Source organism: Gossypium hirsutum, chromosome D10 (assembly GCF_007990345.1).
Source record: "Gossypium hirsutum isolate 1008001.06 chromosome D10, Gossypium_hirsutum_v2.1, whole genome shotgun sequence".
NCBI lineage: Eukaryota > Viridiplantae > Streptophyta > Magnoliopsida > Malvales > Malvaceae > Gossypium > Gossypium hirsutum.
This window is the reverse complement of record NC_053446.1, coordinates 37,732,650-37,756,297: the sequence shown is the minus strand read 5'-3', so window position 1 is coordinate 37,756,297 and position 23,648 is coordinate 37,732,650. Positions and strand designations below refer to the sequence as shown.

Here is a 23,648-nt window from a genome sequence, read left to right as displayed (position 1 = left end):
GATGGTAATTAGACCATTTTTATAGTTATTGGATATTCATGGCAAGATTTTATTGAAATTATTGAAGTTTTTAAAGGTTAAAATGGTAATTAAGTAAATTAATGTTAAATTAAATAAAACAAAATAGGTTAAATTAAATAAAGCAAAATCACTTCATCTCTTTCATTTTACCATCCATCACCGAAATTAAAATAGGAAAGCACCGTTGAAGCTTGCTAGGGCATTCGACTAAGTTGTTTTTCTTTCATGGTATGTATTTCAACTTCATTTTTAATGATTTTTATGTTTTTGAGGTCGTTTTAGCTTAATCTAGCTAGCTTAGGGATTAATTTGCAAAACTTTTAAAGATTGAGGGTTATGTCATGAATGTTCTTGTATGATTCTTGATGTTTAATGATAGATCATGAGTCCTTGTTGATAAATAAACAAGTTTTGTAAAGTATTTTTTGATGAAATCTACATATAGGGATTAATTTGTAAAAATAGTAAAATTTCATGTTAAATTTATGAAATGATTATTGGCATGGGTTGAGATAAGCCCCTTGTAAATTTGGTTAGCTTGAATGGTGGATTAAAATGCTTAGATTGGAATTTATGAGCTTAAGGACTAAATTGTAAAAAGTTCAAATGTTAAGGCAAAATAGTAATTTTGCATAAATATGAAATGTGGATTGAATTGAATAATAGAAGTATTAAATGGATTGAAATTGTCTATTTAGATGAAGATAGACCACATGCGGACTTAAATCGAGGCAAAGCTAAAGCTTTGGAATAGCTTGTTTATCTTCACGTCCCTAAGTTGTTGAGGTAAGTTTGTATGAATGGTTATTATTATGCTATTGTTATTCAAATGTATGTTATAATGTATTCATATCATAATTGAATAATATATATCCAAATCAATGCGATGACCGTTATTGAGTCCCGATTAAACCTTAGGAATTCGTAGGATACAAATGACATGTCATTAGGGATTTTATGTTTCGAGTGCTGGTCTTGAATGTCCTACCGATGGCTAAGGTCCTGCATTTGTTGCAGATAATTCAAAACTCATATGAACAGCATCGTGTAGCTTACTTTTCGATCCATAGCTTGTGTGAGCAATGGTGTAAATGAAAGGTTACGGTTATATGTTTAAGCACACTTTATGTGAGCTTTCCCGAGTATCCGATGATATTCCAGATGGTTCAACGGGTAAGAAAAGGGATTGAAATGGTAAGGTTCCAAATGGAATTATGCATATGCTTATGAAAAAAAATGAATGAATCAAATTATGTATGTTCATATAGAAATGACTTATCATATGTTTAGTCCAAGTGAATTATGTATAAATGCACTAACTTGTGTATTGATGATGATGCATAGCTTGTCCTAAGCTTGTGGTTTGGTGATAGTACTAGAAAGAACATATGTTTTCTCCCTACTTATTGGTTAATTTCTTCCCATTTAGTTATCTTTAACACATATTTTAACATTTTTAGTTTAGTAATTTACATTTTATAACTCAGCGGATCTTAGCTTATTTATCCTTAATTTTATCATGTTTTGGTACTGAGTCGCTGCATGAGTAATTTTAGATTGCGCCCAGAATTGTCACCGTACTTGACAGCTATCCGGATAGGAACAAAAATATGTGAGCTGTCCAGTCTGATACAACTAACTTGTACGTGCAAAGGCAACATGATTATGATGAAAGAACACCTGGGCTATTTGGGGAAAAATATAACTATTCACATAAAAAGAGAAAAAGGAGAGCTTTTGGGGGGATTATCATCTTTGTCAACCTATCCTTTGAAGTTTTGGGCTATGGCAACTTAAGTCTCCTACGGGGGAACCTACATGAAAGGGATGCAGACTAGCTCTTAACGAGGAGCCTTGAGTCGACACAAGAGGGAATAGAGAGATTCAAGTCAAGTTTTCTAGGAATAGTATTCTGTACTTGTTTCTTTTATTTTTGTTTTCTAAATGCTGGTGATTACTTTCTATTTCATGTTAGTATGGAAGTACACATGATTTTTGGGTTAAATGTTATTTTATTCAATCTTACTTCTACTGCTTAATCTTTTGGTTTGAATGGTTTTAGCATGGAAGCATTATTGTGGCCACTGACACTGGAAGGTGCAGCTACAGTTCAAGCTAACAAGCACGACAACAGAAGTTGCTTGAAGATTAGAGGAATTTAATCCACTTGTTCTTAATAGTGTTCCATAGCCATCACTAGAAGGTGTGGCTAATTTTCATGTTTAAGTCATTGATTAAATATAGAAGTTAAGTTTGGTAAGATATTCATTGCAATTTATTGCATCAACAATCACCTAACTTTTTATACCTTGTGAGCACTTAGCATTTTGTTGCATATTCACATTGGGGATCCTAGTTTATCATTATCATATTTTATTTTGTTGTTTTCAAGTTATCACTTTGACACCTACTCTCATAATTTATCTTGTTTCTGTCCATTTATTGCATTGACATTGATAGACAAAAGACAACCATCCTCGTGGGATCGATATCTGACAGACTCATATCTGTCTACTATACTTGCATTGACAGTGTACACTTGCATTTGGGTTATATTATGCTTACACTTAATGTTATATAAATGAAATGGTAAGTTATGTTTCATGTTCTACGAACTTACTAAGCATTTTGTGCTTACGTTCGTCTTGTTCTATGTTTTATAGATTATTGAAAGCTTGATCGATTTGGAAGCTCGATCGGTTTGGAAGCTCGTCGGAGATCTTTCACACTATCCATCATAAATATCGGTAGTTTTTGAATTTTTTGGCCAAGGTTATAATAGCATGCATAGGTGGACTTATAATGATGTTTAGTTGAACGTTTAAAGGATGATGTGGTATGTATAACTTGTGTAAGTTGTCTTGGTTGGTACCATTTGATACCCTGTTGGATTGTGTCATTTTGATTAACTTGATGATTGCATTTGAGGTGCCTTGATTGACATATTGGTTGGTTGATTTTAGGACTCTTGAATTGGTCATTATATTTATGTTTTGATAGGGCTTTGATGTCTTGAATATGTGCACAAAAGGTTTAAAGGTTTAAGCATGGTGTTGTGTTGGAAATGGCTTGTTTTAGGTGAAATTTTAGGTCCACGTGGCTTGAGAGACGAGCGTGTGACTCAGCCGTGTGTGACACACGGCCTGGCGATATGGTCGTGTGTCTTTTGAAGGGTCCTTTGCATGCAAGTCAATGAGTTTCATGACCTAGCACATAGCCTAACACACGAGCGTGTGGGGTAACTTAGATAGTTACACGGACTGACACATGAGCATGTGACCCTACTCAGAGAGTTACACATGTAAGGACATGAGCTGGGACATGGCCGTGTGTCCCTAGTTCGAAGGTTAAAAGGCTTGAGACATGGGCGTGTGTCTCAGCCGTGTGAGGCACACAACCTGGCTACAGACCGTGTGACCCCGTATTCCAAAATTTGTAACATTTTCATAAATTTTCCAAATGATTTCAAATTGGTCCCAAATTGTTTCTGAAGATTTCTAGGGCCTTGAGGGCTAGGTTTAGGGGTGATATGTATGTGAATAATTGGTTTACAATATGTTTATGATAATGTACGCAATGCATGTTTACATGTTTCATTTGTACAGTAATGCTCCATAACCCTAATTTGGCGACGAATATGGGTTAGGGGTGTTACAGTAATGCTTTAGTATGACAAGTTTTTATGCATGTTTTATTATGGCTATTATGGTTGGTGAATGGAATTTGAATTGATGATTATTGTTATGTGAATTTTAAATTAGGCTACTTAAATTAGTGAACTTGATTGAGGTGCCTTTGAATGACATATTGGTTAGTTATTTGGGTGTTTAATCAGATAAAATTATTATCTTTTGTGGTTAGGTAACTTTTTGGCATGAATTGAATTTGCTAAGATGAGATTTTTACCATTATTGAGATAAGTATCGATACTTTGGCATTTGGTATCGATACTTGACCAAATGAACAATATCCAAACAAAATAAAATGCCAAAATGGTAACAATTTTCAATCGAGTATTGGTACTTTTTCATAAAATATCGATACCATAAAATAATTATTGTTACCATTGTTTTGTAAAGAAAACAAAATTGAATTTTGGCATCGATTTTCCTGATATGTATCGATTGGGTATTGATACCAACTGTGGAATTTTCATTTTAGCTTTAAAACTTAATGTTTTGTTTCAATTTAATCCAGGTTTATTCTTAATACCTTTTCAGGGCCTTATAAGCCTAATTTAGGGCCTTCAGAGTATTTCTATTATGAATCGAACTATTTATTGTATGTTTTTAAATTATTTGAATAACTGTTCTGAAATATTTTGAAATGTCTTGTTTTGCTTGGTAACACTTTTTAACCTTAATCTGGTAACAGAGATGGGTTAGGGGTGTTACATTTAGTGGTATTAGAGCTACGTTTAGTTGATTTTAGGACTAGGGTAGAGTTTAGTGAGTCTAGAATATACATGCCACATATACCTTGTGATAGTGTAATGCTTTTGATCCGTTCTAACATTGTAATTTCTTGTAGATATGAGATGTTGATCGAATCAAACCGAGCTGTAATTAACAAAGTTGAATGTCGTGTACAATCTTCTAATCCAGAAGCAAGTCAAAGTGCGTCAGTCCCGCAATCATTTGGTGATGAAATGAAAAATATATTTATCGGTATGATGAATAAATGGTTCAATGAGTTTAAGTAAGCAAATCCTATAACTTTACAACCTGTACCCTTTATTGTGCCTCCTTTGACACCACCATGTCCTCAAAGCCCTATGCCTATAATAGTTCCACGTCTTTCGATAGATAAAATTCGAAAATATGGAGCTAAAGAATTTAGATGTAAAGTTGAGGATGATCCTTCAAAAGTCAAGTTTTGGTTAGTGAATATGAAAAGTGTTTTACAGAATTGATGTGTGCACCTGAAGATCTTCTAAGATGTGAGATTTTGTTGTTAAAAGATGAAGCATACTCGTGGTGGGACACTTTAACCACAATGACATTTAATGAGCGTGTTAATTGGGATTTCTTTCAGTTAGAGTTTAGAAAGAAATATGTTAGTCGGTTGTATCTTGATAAGAAAAAGAAAGAGTTTCTCAAGTTGAAACAAGAGGATCGATCTGTAGCTGAATATGAATGGGAGTTTGTGTAGTTAAGCAAGTATGCTTGTAATATTATATCAAATGAAGAGGAGATGTGTATTAGATTCAAACATGGCTTGAATGATGAAATTCAATTGTCGGTTGTAGCATTAAAATTACGTGAATTTATGGAAATCTCGGATCATGCTTAGAAAGTTGAAGAAATCTACAAAAGTAAAAGGCAATCTTATTTGAGATTTAGGGATTTCAACAAAAGAGGACCATCTAAATCAACTTAGACTTCTCCGTCAAAGAACTTCAAAAATGATGCAAACCGATCTACTACTCCTACAGAGTTCACTGGCGGAGACAAACCAAAACAGAGTAACTTGAAATCTGTTAATTCTCCTATGGCTAGTATTGGTAGTTTGAGAAATGATGATAAGACTGTATGTGAAGAATGCGAAAAAAGGCATTTCGATGATTGTCAATCCCAGTTAGGAACTTGTTTTCGATGTGGATCTCCTGATCATTTTCTCTGAGATTGTCCAAAATGACAAGGTAATTTGGGATATCAGACTTGCAAGCCTGAAGCTAATCCACAGAGAGGTAGGCAGCCTGGGAATAGTAGAAATGCTATAGCTAGTCGGGGAAAAACTGGTAATACCAACGAATGATCTAAAGCAAGAGTACTAGCCAGAGCGTATGCAATTAGAGATCGCGAGGAAGCTACTACCCCAAATGTTATTGTTGGTACCTTCTCTCTTTTTTGTATTAATTTATATGAATTGATTGATCCCGGATCAAGTCACTCTTACATATGCACTGCATTAGTAGACAAAAAGAATTTATCTATTGTGTCCACTGATTACACTGTTAAGGCAATAAATCCATTGGGTCAGTACGTTTTAGGTAATCGGATCTGTAAATCATGTCTATTGAAAGTTCAGGTTATGACTTTCCTGCTAGTTTGATGTTGTTACCATTTGATGATTTTGAGCTTATTTTGGGAATGAATTGCTTATCTAAGGATGGTGGAATAGTTAGTTGTTAAAGGAAACAAATTAAATTGAAACGTCCGAGTGGCGAATTTATTTGTGTTAAAGCAGATGGAACTAAATGTACTACAAATGTGATTTTGGCATTGTCAACTCATAAGTTGATTAGAAAAGGGTGTGAAGCTTATTTAGCTTATGTTCTTGATTCGGAAGTGGCAGGATGAAAAATTGGTCAAGTATTGATTGTTAAAGAATATGTTGCTGTTTTTCCTGAGAAATTACCTAGGTTACCACCGAATAGAGAAGTTGTATTTGTAATTGAACTTGTACTAGGAATAGCTCAAATTTCAATAGCTCCATACAAAATGGCTCCTACTATGTTGAAAGAGTTGAAAGTACAGTTGTAAGAATTGCTAGATCGTGGATTTATTCAACTGAATGTATCACCTTAGGGTGCTCTGGTTCTATTTGTGAAAAAGAAAGATGGGTCAATGAGCTTATGTATTGATTATCGGCACCTAAATCGGGTTACCATTAAGAACAAATATCTGTTACCTCGTATTGATGATTTTTTTGACCAATTAAAAGGAGCTGTAGTGTTTTCAAAGATTGATCTACGATCCAGATATTACCAGTAAAAGCTTGAAATATCTAATGGCTCAGAAAGAATTGAATTTACATCATCATAGGTGGCTTGAATTACTAAAAGATTATGATTTAGTAATTGATTATTAGCCCCGGAAAGTTAATTTTGTTGCAAACGCTTTGAACCGTAAGTCTTTGTTTGCTCTAAGAGCTATGAACACAAATTTGAAGTTGGAACGTGATGGTTCCATTTTTGCTAAGTTGATAGTAAAGTTAGTATTTTTATCAAAGATTCAAGAACTTCAGAAAGATGATTAAGAATTGTTTTCGAGGCTCAGTTTAGTGAAAAGTGGCTAGAAATTTGATTTTCATATCGGGAGTGATGGTTGTTTATGTTTCCAAGGTCGCATTTGTGTACCAAATGATTTTGAGTTAAAGTGAGAATTGTTGAACGAAGTGCATATTATTATTTATTTGATTCACCCTGGGAGTACTAAAATGTATAATGATTTGACACAACGTTACTAGTGGCTTGGTATGAAACGGGAAATAACTGAGTTTGTATCCAGATGTTTAGTTTGTCAATAGGTGAAAGTCGAACATTAAGTTCCGTTAGGTCTGTTACAACCTATGATGATTCCAGAATGGAAGTGGGAACGAGTCACTATGGATGTTGTTTTAGGCTTACCTTTGACTCAAAAAAGAAAAGATTCGATCTGGATTATTGTTGATTGATTGAAAAAATCAACTCATTTTATACCTATTCGATCTGACTATTCGCTCGAGAAATTGGCAGAATTGTATGTTTCAGAGATTGTGAAGTTGCATGGTCTTCCATTATCAATTATATCTGATCCTGATCTGCGGTTTACTACCAGATTTCGGGGTAAATTACATGATGCTTTGGGTACTATATTAAATTTCAGTACTACTTTTCATCCGTAAACCGGTGACCAGTCTTAGTGAATAATACAAAATTTTGAAGATATGTTACGATGTTGTATTATAAAGTTTGAAGGCAGTTGGGAAAAATATTTGCCATTGGCCGAGTTCGCGTATAATAACAACTATTAGTTGAGCATAAATATGGCTCCTTATGATACGAACCCACCCGGGGACTTAGCTAACTTCGTTCAAGATCAAATCAAGCTGCGAACTGCTCCAACTAATCGAGCTGGATCCAAGCATTCAAAGAAGCAAATTTGGCTTTGTTGGGACAGATTTGGGAAAAAGGCTTTCATCGATCGAGCTTGGGATTGCTCGATGAGATCTCTTGCACTTTACCTCAAGTTGATTTGCCATTTAGCTAGCTAATCTAGCTGCTAAATAAGTTTCAAACATTCTTAATTATTTCGGTTTAATTAGTTTTGTTTTAATTTTTTACAGCTAGTTAATTTAATTAGTCTAAGTCCCATAAATATGTCATAGTTTAAACATTAATACTGTGAGTTTTAATGTGTCAAAAATCTGGACATTTTAAATATGTTTCAAACTTATTAATTCTGTCCAATTTCATACAGCTTTAATATGTGATTTAATTTGCTCTTAGTTTAGAACAAATTAAATTGGTCTTATTTCATACACATTAATTGTGTCTATTGTTTAGACAAATTAATTGTGTCCAGTTGTTTGTTTTGACCACATTTAATCTGACCTTATTGTTTATTTTGTAGACTGGATGTATGTGCTGCTTCCAAAAGGTTCAGTGTACGACAATTAAAAAGCTGGATGTATTTGCTACTCTAAAAAAGGTTCAAAGTACGACAATTAAAGGCAGCAACCAGCTAGAAATTCATTCATGCGGCTGAACCATGAATCTAGCTGATTTATTGAAGTTCAATAATCTAGAGAATTCACCTGATTGTGCATGCCCATTTGGGAGCTGATTTGAGCCGGATATTCATGTTCATTCAAGCTACTTTAAAGAGAGCAAGTACCTGGACAATTCATGCACCAACAACAATAATGAGTACATGTACATACAGATTTCAAAAAAGCATCCATTCATGTTTTGGTCTACCAAGAATCAGCCTTTAATGTGGGTACATTATGACCAATCGTATGGTATTCAAATACATGTCTCCAGGAATACTTAAGATGAAAGAAATCTGGCATTCAATAGAGACACATGAACCAATGGCAAGGAGAGGATTATTTGGTTGATTAATTGTTTCATGCATGGAAGGATTCATGTACAATATTTAAGGAAGTCTAGCCTCATTAATTCAGCCAATGTACCAGCACATTGATGCATCGAAAGAAGGGGGAATGAACCAGCTAGATGCAATATGTCCATTCATGTGTTCAAGACACATTAAAGCTCCAATTAAGGAAAATGCATGTCCATGCACCTATCATTCGACCAGGGGTGATTCAAGGGGAGTTAAGGCCTGAACATTCATGGAATTTAAAGAAAGCTTCATAGCTAAGCATGCATGCACACACCAAGGGGGCTGAAAGTGACTATTTAGCTAGTGCATGGATCTACCATATTCATGAACATAATTTTAAAGCTTTTTGTGTGAACATCTTTAAGGCTAGTGTGAACTCTTTATTGCCGAATCTAATTAGTCATCTTAGTGTCTATATATAGCTTGTAATAGGCCATTTGCAAGTTTACACAACTTGTTACACAATTGAACTTTTTTTATTTGAATGAATTATAAAATTTGTGAGTTTTCAGCTCTCATCGTTCTTGGTGATTTGATCTGATTTATCTAGCATTGCTAGTGGTGTCATCCTATGTCCATTCTTGAACTTATCACTTTCGAGTGTGACGTTCATCCCTTATACCGTTGGTTCCTATCTTACTAGATAGCGAGTATCGGTCCTATCCAGCTATCCATTCTCCACATTAAGACTTATACGAATTGGGTCCTAATTACTATTATGGGTTTGTTCGTGTTTTAAGTTCATTATATCCATCTATTCGTCATTCTATCTTACTTTAATCTGCTATTTAAACTATCATCTTTTAAAATATAACCCATTGTTAAACTAAAACAAAAACTACTTAATTTGACAATCGGGCATTTCAATGACTCAATTACCCTCGTAGGTGAGTTCATATCACCGTATGAGGCTTTATACAGACATAAATGTAGAAGTTCGTTGAATTGGTCTAAATTGAATGAGAGAAAGTTAGTTGGAGTTGATTTAGTTCAAGGGACAGAAGAAAAAGTTCGAATTATTTAAGATAACTTGAAAGTTGCGTCTGATCGTTAGAAATCTTATGCTGATTTAAAATGTAAAGATATAGAATTTTATGCCGGTGAAAAAGTGTTCCTGAAAGTCTCACATTGGATGAAAGTGTTACGTTCCAGTAGTAAAGGAAATCTCCGTCCTAGATTTATTGGACCGTATGAAGTGAAAGAAAGAATCAAATTTGTAGCATATCGCTTGGCATTACCTTCGAAACTTGACAGAATTCATAATGTTTTTCATGTTTCGATTCTTCGATGTTACCATTCTCATCCATCCCACGTTTTATCTACGGATGAGATTGAGATGCAGCTTGACTTGACTTATGATGACGAGCTAGTGAAAGTCTTAGCTCGGGAAATAAAAAAGTTGAGAAATAGATTTGTACCATTAGTTAAAGTCGTGTGGCATCGACATGGGATAGAAGAAGCGAAATAGGAAACAGAAGAAGCATGAAATCTGATTATTCGAACCTTTTCTCCAGTAAGATTTTCGAGGACAAAAATTTCTTTAGGGGGAGAGTTGTAATATCCCGTCTTTTAGTGGTATTAGAAACTTTGGTTTCAAGACCTCAATTTTGATATGGCAGATCGTAAATTATTAATTCATTTATGTTTGTAGAGTTACATTAGAATCGTAGTAATTTTTGGTGATGAAATTTTCGTGTTTAGTTAGTTAATTAATAAAAAGGACTAATTTATAAGAGAGGCAAAAATCAGTTGCTCTTGAATTAGAATGATTAAATGGTTTGTCTAGCATAAAATGGAGTATTTAAATGGTAAATATACCATTTTTATATGAGTGGTACAATCAGTAAAGGGTTTTTATATTTTTATTCCATTAAAATTTATATGGTTATTATAATATTAGATATTATAATATAGTTAAAACAAAAATAAAGAAAAAGAAATAATCATCATATTCTTTTAGTTATTTGAAACTGAAACCACCATGGGAGAAAACCCTCAAGCTAGGGTCATATATAATGTGCTTGCATGCTATGTTTTTTAAACTCGTTTCTTATAATTTTTATGTTTTTAATATCGTTGCAACTGGGTTCAGCTAACTCGTACCTTTGTTTTAAAAATTGTCAAAGATTTTAGATGTTGCCATTGATGAATCCTTGTTATTTTGGATGTTAATTGATGGAGTTGAAGTGTTAGTTGTTGTTTTTAATTATTTCGTCAAGTAATTTTGCTAGTTTTTGTGTAAATGATTAATTTGATTAAATAATAAAATTTACATGAAATTCTTGTGAATCTGGAATAGTTGTGGACTATACTAATTTGGGAATGTCTTTGGCTAGCATGGGTAATTGGAAAATTTTGCTAAATTTGGAGATTTTAAGTTTAGGGACTAAATTTTAAAAAATGTAAAAGTTTAGTGAAAATGTGTAATTAATGAAAATTTAAGGGTCATATGCATTGAGTTGATGTGAAAAGTATGTGTAATTAATAGATTGTATTTAACTATTATATAGATCAAGAACCGATCAAAAAGATATTAATCGAGGAATGGGGAAAATTGTGGAGTAGTCCCTGCATATAAATTGGAACTGAATCTTTGGTAAGAACATAGTGCTTTAAATTGTACATGTGAACTTATAGGTTGTAACACTCTATACCCATCTTAGTCGCCAAGCCCGAATACGGGATGCCACGCCACTATCTCATGTCATATACAATAAGTAAAAGTTCATTCTAAACAAAGCTTCTTTTATTTTAGTATTTGTATAGGTTTTTAGTCAATTATACTTGTTAGTTATCAATGTTATGTACAAGTCATACCATAAATAATCCTAAAAACGAGCGTTAACATGCATAAGGTCCATTCAGCAAATTTCTCAAAATGTGTCCGTAGGTATCGATAAATCCCCAAGTCTCGAAAATTATTGGTACCAGCCATGAAATATCGATACTTTGACCCCGAGTATCGATACTCGAGCAAAGGTATCGATACCAAATCTTTATTCTGACTCCTTGCACAGAGGTATCCATTTTAAATCTCGAATATTGATACCTTTACCCCTGGACATAAAAATGCAGCATACATATGCAATTAACTCATTCAAAACAAATTCTAAACATCTTGCATTACTTACTTCAATAAATAATCATCCAACGTCAAAATTTAACAGTTCAAATCATCAAAACCTGTCCAAGCAAGATACATCAAGCCGTCATTAAAGTTCATTAACATAAGCAAACATATAAACTCACAAACTTCCAAAACTAAAATAAAACAAATTCTGTCAATAATCCAAACATATCATGACACTAAACAAGTCTACCACATTGTCTTATTTCCCAATACAAAAATAACTGAAAGAACACCTACGAGAATAAATAAGTCTTCCTTGGACCACTCCTTAGGACAACCACGCCGCCCACACCAAACTGTTACTAATCTGCAAATGTTGAAAAGAGTGGGTGAGCTTAAACAAGCTTAGTTAATGAGTGAAATAACCACAACGTAAACATTCCGTCATGCATCCACAATAACCACATATATATACGATACTAGAGTGTTATGTTTAGTAACATGTAACACTTTAACATGTCGTCTAACAGTTCATTTGCATAACATTTGTAAGGATAGTTTGCAGAGCAACCACATATTTATTAAGGCATTCATCACGCAACACACACATATATAATACAAGATAATTTGGCACTTGAGTTATGAAACTTATAGTGAGCTCTATCATCACACATTGAATACACGGATCTCCATCACACCACATAGACTCGTAGAGTCAAACATGTCCCACTAGTGAAGCGTATAACTAACACTCTCCTTATTTCCCCTCACATGTCCTGTTGAATGGAGCTTAGCTCACATTCCTTTATCCCTCTAAACATATATCAAGTCCTCATTGCCTAAAATCACTATAGATATAGGTGAGTACTCAAAATCCTATGACATGCCAACTATATCCAACGGTTTCAAGAATCACAAGGCCAAAATTTCTAATTTAACATACATATTACATACCAATTATCCGAGCACTATCACTGCAAGTTAGCATCTTTTGCAAAATACTATCACTTTCATATAATATATATCATGTATACATTTCCACTTCTCACAAAAATTATCATATCCACATATTGCATATTTGAGCTTCTCATCACTATGCACAAGTTCATAATAATGCAAGCACATAAACCACACACAAATATAAATACAAGAAAACTTACACTTGGAATTTAGAGTAGGGGTTTAGGCTACAACTAAATTCTCAAATACATATGGCTCATGTCTACGAGCAACGATTCCAAACACTCACAACTAATGCTTTCGCCAAGAAGTCGAAAGCTCAATCTAGCTCTTTCTTTAACTGATTGAAGGCCATAATGAATCCAAGGTTCACATACAACAGCTATACAATAAACACAGTCAAATACTTGCCAAGGATTCACTCAAACCAACCAAAACACAAGCCTAAGTTGAGTACCCAAGTAGCTCAAAATGATTAACATAACAAAATTAAAATGCTCATAACTCAATCTACGCTTAATATTTTCACCTAAAATGAATTCTATTCATCTTATTAATCATCTACACCTAATTCCCAAATTTTAAATTACACTAAAATGCCTAGTTCACGGTATAAACATTTTTCGACATCCTTTAGAGAATTTTCAAAAAAAAATCATTAAAACGTGAGAAATCATTAACAAAACTTCAATGTAAGTTTGAAAGCCTCTTAATCACATTGAAACTAATAGGCTAAAATTTTGGGCTAATTGCCTCTTAAAAACTCACATTTTTGACTCTATTTCAATTTAGTCATTTTCCTAAAATTAAAGATTTCTAGAGCACTTTTTCAAAAACTAATTTAATAGATAAGATGCCATAGTTTGATATAATCTTGATTTACCATGCTAATAATCCCAAGCACTCTAGAACCCAAATTCCTAAAATATCCCTAAAACTCTTAGGCCCTATTTTGGGGTGTTACAATTCCCCCCTTCTAAAAGAAGTTCGTCCTTGAAATTGCCTGAATTAAACAAATAAGGATATTGCTGCCTCATTGTCTCTTCAGCTTCCCAAGTAGTCTCTTCAGTCTTGTGGTTCTGCTAGAAAACCGTAACCAATAAAACTCTTTTATTACGCAAGAACTTCTCATCACGAGCTAAAATCTCTATCGGTTCTTCTTCATAGGTAAGATCATCTCGAATTTCAACTTCCTCAACTGTCACAATATTTGACAGGTTTGAACGATTCTTCTGCAACATCGACACATAAAAAACATCGTGAATTCACACAATTTGTGGTGGCAACTTGAGACAATAAGCTACCGAACCAACCTTCTCAACAACTTTATAAGGTCCAATATTCTTGGACTTAACTTACCCTTCCTACCAAACCTTAAAACTCTCTTCCAATGTGACACTTTTAAGAGCACCTTATCACCAACTTGAAACTCAATATCTCTTCACTTAAAATCCGCGTAGGACATCTACCTAGCAGATGTTACTTTTAAACGATCACAAATCAGCTTCACCTTCTCTTCAATTTCATGAACAAAATCTAGTCCAACAACTAATTTTGTCCAACACAAAGGAGTTCTACACTTCCTTCCATACAGTTCCTCAAAAGGTGTCATATGAATTCTCGCTTGAAAACTATTATTGTAAGTGAGTTTTGCCAACGGCAAATATCGGTCCTAACTACCACTGAACTCGATCACATAACTTCGCTACATATCTTCCAAAACTTGTATTACCCTTTCAGATTGATCATTTGTTTGAGGATGATAAGCCGTACTAAAACTCAGCTTCGACACTAAAGCTTCATGCAAACTCTTCCAAAACCTCGATGTAAACCGTGGATCCCTATATGAAATAATTGAAACTAGAACCACATGAAGGCGAACAATCTCAGCAATATACAACTCTGCTAACTTCTACAAAAAATAGTTGGTACACATAGCTAAGAAATTTAAACTCTTCAAAAATTGATCAACTATAACCCATACAGAATCTTTCCTCGACAGAGTGAAAGGTAAACACAAAAAAAAATCCATAGTAATCCTTTCCTATCTCCATCAAGAATCGCAAGCGATTGCATCAAACCCAAAGGAAACTGATGTTCAGCCTTCACCTTTTGACAAACCAAACATCGAGCCACAAAATTTGTAACATCCTGTTTTAAACCAGGCCACCAATAAACTTCTCTAAGATCACGATATATCTTCCAACTACTGTGATGCATTGTGTAAGGGCTACTATGTGCCTCAATAAGAATCGTTTGCCTTAATTCCACATCATGCGGCACATACAACCTACCTCGAAAGTTCAAAATACCATCACCATCACCATTACCATTAAAATCTTCCTTAATACCTTGCTCAACTTGTCGAATCATCTTTAATAAGTCCCCATTAAAAGACTGCTTCTCCTTAATTTGTTGCGATAAAGTTGGTTTCACTTGAAGTTCAGCTAGCAAACCACCATCACTACCCAAACTTAAGTGTGCAAACATAACTCTTAGCTCTGCCATCGAATTTCTATTCAATGCATCAACAACTACATTTGTCTTACCAGAATGATACTCTATCACACAATTATAATCCTTTAACAATTCAGTCCAATGTCTTTGCCTTAAATTCAACTCCTTTTGAGTCAGGAAGTAGTTAATGCTCTTATAATCCATGTAGATAACACATCTTTCCCCATGCAAATAATGACGCCAAGTCTTGAGCAGCTAACTCTAAATCATGAGTAAAGTAGTTTTGCTCATGCGTCTTCAATTGCCTTGAAGCATAAGCCACAATTTTTCCCTCTTGCATCAATACACAATCGAGACCCAAATACGAGGCATCACTATAAACCATGGAATCATTTCCAGGTTCTAGTTGAGTTAACATTGGTGCTTTAGTCAAAACTTCCTTAAGCTGCTCAAAACTCTTCTGCCTAGCCTTAGTCCATTCAAACACCACATCTTTATGAAGGAGTTTCGTTAAGGGTGCAGCAATAAAAGAAAACCCTTCAACGAACCTACGATAATAACCAGCTAAACCCAAGAAACTCCTAACTTTAGTAACACTCCTAGGCGACTTCCACTCTAAGACTGCCTCAATCTTCTTTGGATCCACTCGGATCCCTTCTATCGATACAACATGAACTAAGAAGGTCACTTCCTTAAGCCAAAATTCACACTTACTTAACTTCGCATACAACTACTTATCTCGTAGAATCTACAAGACAACCCTTAAGTGCTCGTCATGATCCTCCTCAGAATGAAAATACACCAAAATATCATCTATGAAAACAACTAAAAATTGATCCAAATAGGAATGGAAAACTTGATTCATCAAATCCATGAATACGACAGGAGCATTAGTTAATCCAAACGACATCACCAAGAACTCATAATGCCCATACCGAGTCCTAAAAGTAATTTTGAAAACATCAGTCTCCTTCATCTTCAACTGATAATACCTAGATCTAAGATCAATCTTCAAGAACATCGTTGCACCTCAGAACTGATCAAACAAACTCATCAATTCCAGGTAAAGGATACTTATTCTTAATTTTCAACTTGTTCAACTGCCTATAATCAATAAACATCTGCATAAGACTGTCCTTCTTCTCCACAAAAAAAAAACCCTTGCACCTGATGGAGATACACTTGTTCGAATAAACCCTCTATCAAGCAAATCTTGCAACTGAATCTTCAATTCATTGAGCTCTTTTGGTGCCATGTGATAAGGCGCAATTGACACCAGTGTAGTACCAAGATAGAGCTTAATTCCAAACTCAACTTCCCGATCTGGTGGCAAACAATGTAACTCTTCTAGAAACATATCAAGAAAATCTCTAACAGTGCAAATATATTGAACACTTAACTCCTTACTAACAAAATTCATCACATAGGCTAAATAAGCCTCACAACCTTTTCCCATCAACTTCTCAGCCTTTAAAGCTGAAACCACACTAGACATAAAATAATTTCTAACCCATCATTATTCCTTAGAGTAATTCACTTAGTTTCAAAATCTACCCTAGCTTTATGCTTAGTTAACCAATCCATACCAAGTATTACATAAAATCCATAAAACGATAATTCCATAAGATCAACAGAGAAAATATGTCTTTGAATCATAAGAAGGTATCTAAGATAAACTTTATTCACTACCATACTATCACCGAATAAACTCATGAAAGTCATACGCAAACCAATAATCTCAACAGAGATTGCTAACTTACATGCCAAATCAGTTAATATATACAAATACGTCAATCCAAAATCAACTAAGGAAAATAATGGAGTAGATTACAAAGTGAAAGGTACCTACAATGACTTTAGTCCGATCCTGATCCTCTAGCTCCCTAATAGCATAAACTCAAGCTGGACCTCTGGATTCAACATGTGTGGAAACAGTATGAGCAACAATTCGCTGTCCAATTGGCCTCCCATTACCTCTACTGCCACCACGACCTCTAGCAGGCGTAGAAACATGTGTCGAACTCTGAGTCTATGAAACCTCAACCATATGTGGACAATCCCTTAGAAAATGTTCCTTCGAACCATATTTAAAACATCCACCTGTTAACTTATGACATTCTCTAGAATGCCTACGCTAACCAAAACTACCCACTGAACCACTAGCACTAACCATAGTGCTACTCTGCTGTATGGACTGACTCGGTCGAGACCCATGTCTCGCAACTCTACCAGAAAGATGACTATTATGCCCTCTCTTAGACAATTGTCCCGATGCACCATCAAAAGCTCTCTTGCCAAAATTAGTAACTAGAGAATGAGGCGGCTCAGTTGAAGTCTCCTCAACTACTTTAGCTCTCTCAACCAACTCATTGAATATCTCCACTTTTTGAGCCATTAAATAAACTTGAATCTCACAATTTAGCTCAAAATGAAACCTTTTACAATGGTCCCTCTCATAAAGAATCAACTCAGGTTCATACTGACTAAGTTGCACAAACTCAGCCTCACAGTCAGCCACAGATAGATCACCTTAAACCAAATCCAAAAACTCTCACTTACGAGCCTCGATATACTGCTCGCCCATAAACATCCTCTTAAAAACCTCGAGAAAGTAACTCCAAGTCAATCTATCAATAACAGTACCTCTCTTAATGGTATTCCACCAAGGATGAGCCTCGCTGTCGAGTAAGGACACAACATAACCCAACTTTTCCTCTTCCGAACAAGACATCTGCTCAAGGATCATTTCAACTCCCTACAACCAATACTCAACTATGGTTGGATCAGTACCTTTCACACCAGAAAATTCTTTAACACCCAACGCCTGAAGACGTTGTAACGTCAACCAATTGGTGCAGGATTGGCAGGTGTAGGATTGGCACCAACAATCCACTGAAATGCTCCTATCATAGCTTTAATGAGAGGGCCAATACCCTCATTAGGTATGTTCACTTAATGTGGAGGCACAGGAGGTGCAGAGGATATACCATTCTCTTGAGCACTAGTTCTCACATTAACACATCTAGGAGGAATATTCTAAAAATCTAGCACATAACAACCAAATAAATGATGTGAGTGGCGGGGAATAATCCAAGTCACGTTCTTGTAAGTAAACTTTAGGATTAAAGGCAATGTGTTCCCATTCCTACCCCACATGCATCACAAAAAAATATAAGTTATGCAATACAAGCAACCAAAATAATTTAATCAATTGGGTTTCACAACCTTACAACACACAACAATCACTTAGGTCTGAGTGTTATTGAACTTAAGGCTCTAATACCACTAAATGTGACACCCTATACTCAACCTGGTCATGAAGCTCAAATACGGGATGCCACACCACCGTGTCGTGCCATATACAACAAGTAAAAGTTCATTCTAAATGAAGTGTCTTTTATTTTAATATTTGTATAGGTTTTGTAACAACCTATTTTTTAATGGTGTTGAAAATAGTAGTTTCGGGTCCATAAATCTAACAAGTGAGTTCGTAAATATTACTATATAATAATTACAATTCCAATATAGGATTATAATAAATTTTGATTTGATAATTTATGTTATTTGAATAAATAATTAGGTTCAAGTGGTAAACTCTTAAAGTCAAGTGGTTTTAGAAAATGATGTTTCGGGACCTCATTTCTATAAACCAAGCCTGTAAGTATGTTATAAAATATTTACGGAATGTTATTAGGGTTATATTAAAATTTGGTTAAGAAATTTTAATATTTAAATAGTTAATTAAGAAAAAAAGGACTAAATTATAATATATGTAAAACTTAGTCACTATAGCCTTAATTGTATTAAATGGATATAAAAGCATCAAGTAAGGGCTTTAATAGTAGTTTTACCTATTTTAAGAATAGTGGGTGATCATGGCTTGGCATTTGATGAAATTTGGTTTATTATTAAAGGGTAAAATGGTAATTAATAAATTAAACTTGAAATTAAGTAAAGAAAAAGGTATCATCTCTTTCATTTAGGGAGGTGCTAGTGGAAACACCATTTTTGCTTAAGGAAGCTTTCGGCCAAATCTTAAATTCCATGCATGGTATTTTTTTAGCCCTGTTTTTAGTGATTTTTATATTTTTGAGCTCGTATTAACTTAATTTAGCTAGCCTGAGTGTCAATTTGTATATTTATCAAATGTTTAGAATTATGCTATGGATGTAATTGATGTGTTGTGAATTTAGATGATTGATTATTAAATTTGGTTGTTAAATAATCAAGTTTTGTTAATTAATTTTGAATGATTTTGAATGTTTAAGGGTTTATTTGTGAAAATAGTAAAAAAAATAAGGTAAATATTGTGAATTGATTTAAAATATGGGCTGTTTAGAAGTTATACAAAATTCGGTTAGCATGAATTTTAGTTAATTGTGATTAATTTGTAAATTTTGGGATTTAGGACTAAATTGCATAAAAGGTAAAATATTGGGGGTAGTTTTGTAAATTTCCCATTAATAAAGGTTATAAGTTAAATTAATTATTTTAAGTTATTTGAATGGTTAAATTGAGTGAAAAATTATTATTTAGATCACTAAATGGTTTTAAATCGAGGAAAAAATAATGTGTCGAATTAATCGTCATCTTCATTTTTACAACTTTAATTGTCGAGGTAAGTTTGTAGTCCTTGTCTCGAACTCTTTATTTTAATTTAATTAGTTAGTTGTATTTAAGATCAAATTATATCATTTAATATAATCGATTAATTCTGTTGAATAAAGTATTATGGAATAAGATATGAATGAAGATGAAATAGATCAAAGGTATTTCCATGGTTGTTGTTGTGATTGGTTAAATTATGAAATGTGATATTGAGGACTTAATTCTTGGCAGGCAAATACTTTCATCAGTTAATCTGACTAGTACGGGGCACACCATTATACTCATCAGTTTATCCGACTAGCGTCGGGCGCAACTTTCATCAGTTTATCTGACTAGTGCTGGGCACACCATTATACTCGTCCATTTATTCGACTAGCACTGGGCGCAACTTTCGTCAGTTTACAATACTAGTGCTAGGCATACCATTATACTTGTCGATTTATCCAATTAGCACTGGGCACAACTTTCGTTTGTTTATCTGGCTAGTGCTGGGAACATCATTATATTTGTCGGTTTATCTGACTAGCGTTGGGCCCAAAACTTTGTTACGATTTATTCGTCAGGCACAGAGTGTCAATAACAGGTTGAAAAGGACGATGTACAAAGATGATATCAATGAAAAGGTAAAAAGGATAGTAATAAAAAGGTCGATATTTCATTCTTCAACAAGTCACTATTCAGGTAACATGTTTCCTTGTGAAATTTATTATAAGTTTGAATATGAGACAAATGTTTTGATTAGTATGGTTTGGTAATGAATATTAATACTATGGTGTGATTATATGTATCGTATGTCTATAAATATGTTTTCTAGTTATGATGGTAGTGTGTTTAGAGAATTAAATGGTGATATGAGTATTTTATGATTTACTGAAATTATTTCATTTGGTTCAACAAGTAATTAATATTGAAACGAAAATATATATTATTAGCTATGTTATTACAGAAATAAAATATATGAAGATGAAGTGTGAAATGTAATGTAAATGCAAGTACATGGTATATGATGAATATGGTTGAGGAAGTTAAAACTTTGATATGTTTTATGCCATGTTTTAGAGAAGTTTATAAGTGCAATGTTTCACCAACAAACTCTATGAGTTGTTGTGTATAGGAAAGGCATTTGGCTCTCAATGAAATGAATCTATCTTTATTGTTTTATCTGATGTATCTAGTAAGTTTAAATTTCACTATACGAACTTACTATGCACTCGTTGCTTATGTAGTTGTTTTCCATTATTTTATAGATCATCAGAAGCTCGATCGGTTGGAACTTTGTCAGAGACCTATCACACTATCTCTCTATCACTTTGGTAGTTTTGGCTAATTTGAACTATGGTTATAAATGGTATGTATAGGGTTTAATGTCATTTATACTTTTGTTGTGTTTTGGTTACTTTTGTAAATGGTTATATGCATATATGGTATAGTTGGCTTGTACATGTTAAAAACTATGTGAAAATGGTCATTTTGGTATGCTTATTTTGAATGGTGAAATGGGTTGATGATAGTTAACATTAGGTATCTTTGATACCTATGTTTTGTGGTTGAGATGTGGCATTATAGCTTGTGCTTAATTTATTTTGTTTTGATATGAAATGAGGTGCCTTGAATGGCATATTGGTTAGAAGATTTAGTTTGATTGAATTGGTATGTTTTTGTGTGTTTGAAGTGTGTTTATGTCCATTGAATGTATGTTGGGCAAGGTTTGATTTTGAAGTGGCTTGTTTTAAGGGCTACTCACACAACCATGTGACGCACACGGCCTACCCACACGGCTATTTGTCTTAATGTTTTTAGGTGCAGGGTATACACAACCATGTGTTTCAAAATAGTTTATTACTCGGTCTGAGACATGGCTGTGTGACCTTAATTCAAATATTCAAATGGGCAGACACAGAGGCTAAGACACTGTTTTGTGTCTGGACTTCGAACACACAGCTTGGCCACACGGCCATGTGTCCCCTATTTTCAAAATTTATAATGTTTTCCTAAATTTTCCATTTTGTTTTGAATTGACCCCAAATGTTTTTATAACACCCCAAACCAGGCTTAGGAGTTATGGCCGAATCTGGCGGTGTCACATTGAGATGTTTAGTGTAAAACTTGTTGTCGTTGAAATCTTTAAAATCAATTAATCATTTTGTTATTAAACGGTGATTCCAAAATGGGTTGTTCTTTTCCAAGTGTGCATCATTAAAAGCTAATCACTTTTAAAATGTTATAAATTTTCCAAAATCTCATTTTGAAAATAGTTACCTTTTGAAAACCTGTCTTTTTCTACAACTAGAAGTTTATATCAAACTAAATAAATAAAAACACCAATTTAAAGTTTATAACTTTAAAGAGGCCTTTTTACATGAAAATACCCAAATTTAGTTACTTACAAATCAAACGCTAAAAATGAAGCTGATGTGATTGTGTGGCCATCATCGAGTCTCTCGCAGCACCGACTCGCCTATAATTGGGGATTACCTGTACAGTTAAACAGAGGGGTGAGTTTATGAAAACTCAGTGTGTAATCCCTTAACAATCAAACAATCAATTAAACAGTAGATAAATACAGTTTGAGCTTGAGCCCGTTACAGTAACAGTCCAGTTCAGTGTGGGCCTAAGCCCTTTCCCGTAACAGTAAACGATTGGGCTTGAGCCCATCACAATGCTAGTAATCAGTAGGGCCTTTGCCCAATTTCAGTAATAGTATCAGTGGGGCCTTGGCCCATAACAGTAACAGATATCAGTCATGCAATGAACAATTTGTAATATCATTAATCGATGCAATAACAGTACAAAATCATTAATCAGTGCAGATATGTAGTTAGAAATCCTACCCAATCTAGCCTCTACACAGCACTCCGTCCCGCCAAATACACCATGTGGAGATAAAATCGACCCACCCAGCCAGACACACCAAGATTAGCACCAGTTGCGACACTAAATAGTATTGCAGCAAAGCTGCCTGTAAAATAAATGACATATAGCCATTAGTAGGTCCACAGTCGTCTTGGGCGACCCGTGCAACCTTATCAGTACGGTACAGTTCCTCCAAATATAACAACCCATCCCTATGAAATATATCGTGCCATAATATCATACGTGTATGCAAAATGTCATGCTCAATCATAGTCATACATATCATAGAGCAAATCAGTCATACATAACATAAGGCCATAACAGTCATTTCATCTCTTAGGGGTATAACAGTCATTTTACCCTATAGGGGTATTTCAGTCATTTTACCCTATGGGGTATTTCGATCATTTTACCCTATAGGGGTATTTTGGTCATTCTATCCTATGGGGGTAATTCGGTCATTTTACCCTATAGGGGTATTTTGGTCATTTTACCTATTTTGGGGTCTCGATACAGATATCGACCTCTCAAAAGGTTCGCAGTCACCTCGAGCGACAAAGGTAACCTAAATGGTCATATCAGTGTAAATGGGCCTAAGACCCATACTCAGCCCAAGTGGGCCTACACGCTCGTCCGGCCCGTTCAGCCCAAATTTTGCCACGGCTATGAGATCTACATAGCCTAGTCTAGTATTTACCACAAATCGTTGATTTCATCCGTGTGGGGCCCACGAGCCAATTGAGCCCACACAGCCCATTTTGGCCCAACGTGGCCCATTACGGCCTAAGCCCATGAAAATGCTCATGGAGGCCTCCACAATCTATCACCCATGATCCGTGGGTTTG

At 34.5% G+C, this 23,648-nt stretch overlaps 1 protein-coding gene across 1 annotated transcript; it reads right to left on the bottom strand.

Moving 5' to 3' along the window:
- Nucleotides 1–15,535: 15,535 nt before the first annotated feature.
- Nucleotides 15,536–18,088, bottom strand: LOC107933443 (uncharacterized). The gene is made up of 5 exons (XM_016865654.1): nucleotides 17,986–18,088; nucleotides 17,513–17,871; nucleotides 17,251–17,371; nucleotides 16,502–16,818; nucleotides 15,536–16,033 (listed from the first exon to the last, which is right to left on the bottom strand). The coding sequence occupies exons 1-5, from the start codon at nucleotides 18,086–18,088 to the stop codon at nucleotides 15,536–15,538; spliced, it is 1,398 nt and encodes a 465-aa protein (XP_016721143.1).
- Nucleotides 18,089–23,648: the final 5,560 nt, after the last annotated feature.

What these genes read in the sequence shown, in the direction of transcription:
- LOC107933443 (XM_016865654.1), bottom strand. Translation starts at nt 18,088, where the DNA reads ATGATCCTTGAGCAGATGTCTTGTTCGGAAGAGGAAAAGTTGGGTTAT. An exon ending in GTGGAATACCATTAAGAGAG is followed by an intron (nt 17,872 to 17,985) that starts GTACTGTTATTG and finishes ATTTGGTTTAAG; the next exon opens with GTGATCTATCTGTGGCTGAC. An exon ending in TATCTCCATCAGGTGCAAGG is followed by an intron (nt 16,034 to 16,501) that starts GTTTTTTTTTTG and finishes TTTTGGCTTAAG; the next exon opens with GAAGTGACCTTCTTAGTTCA.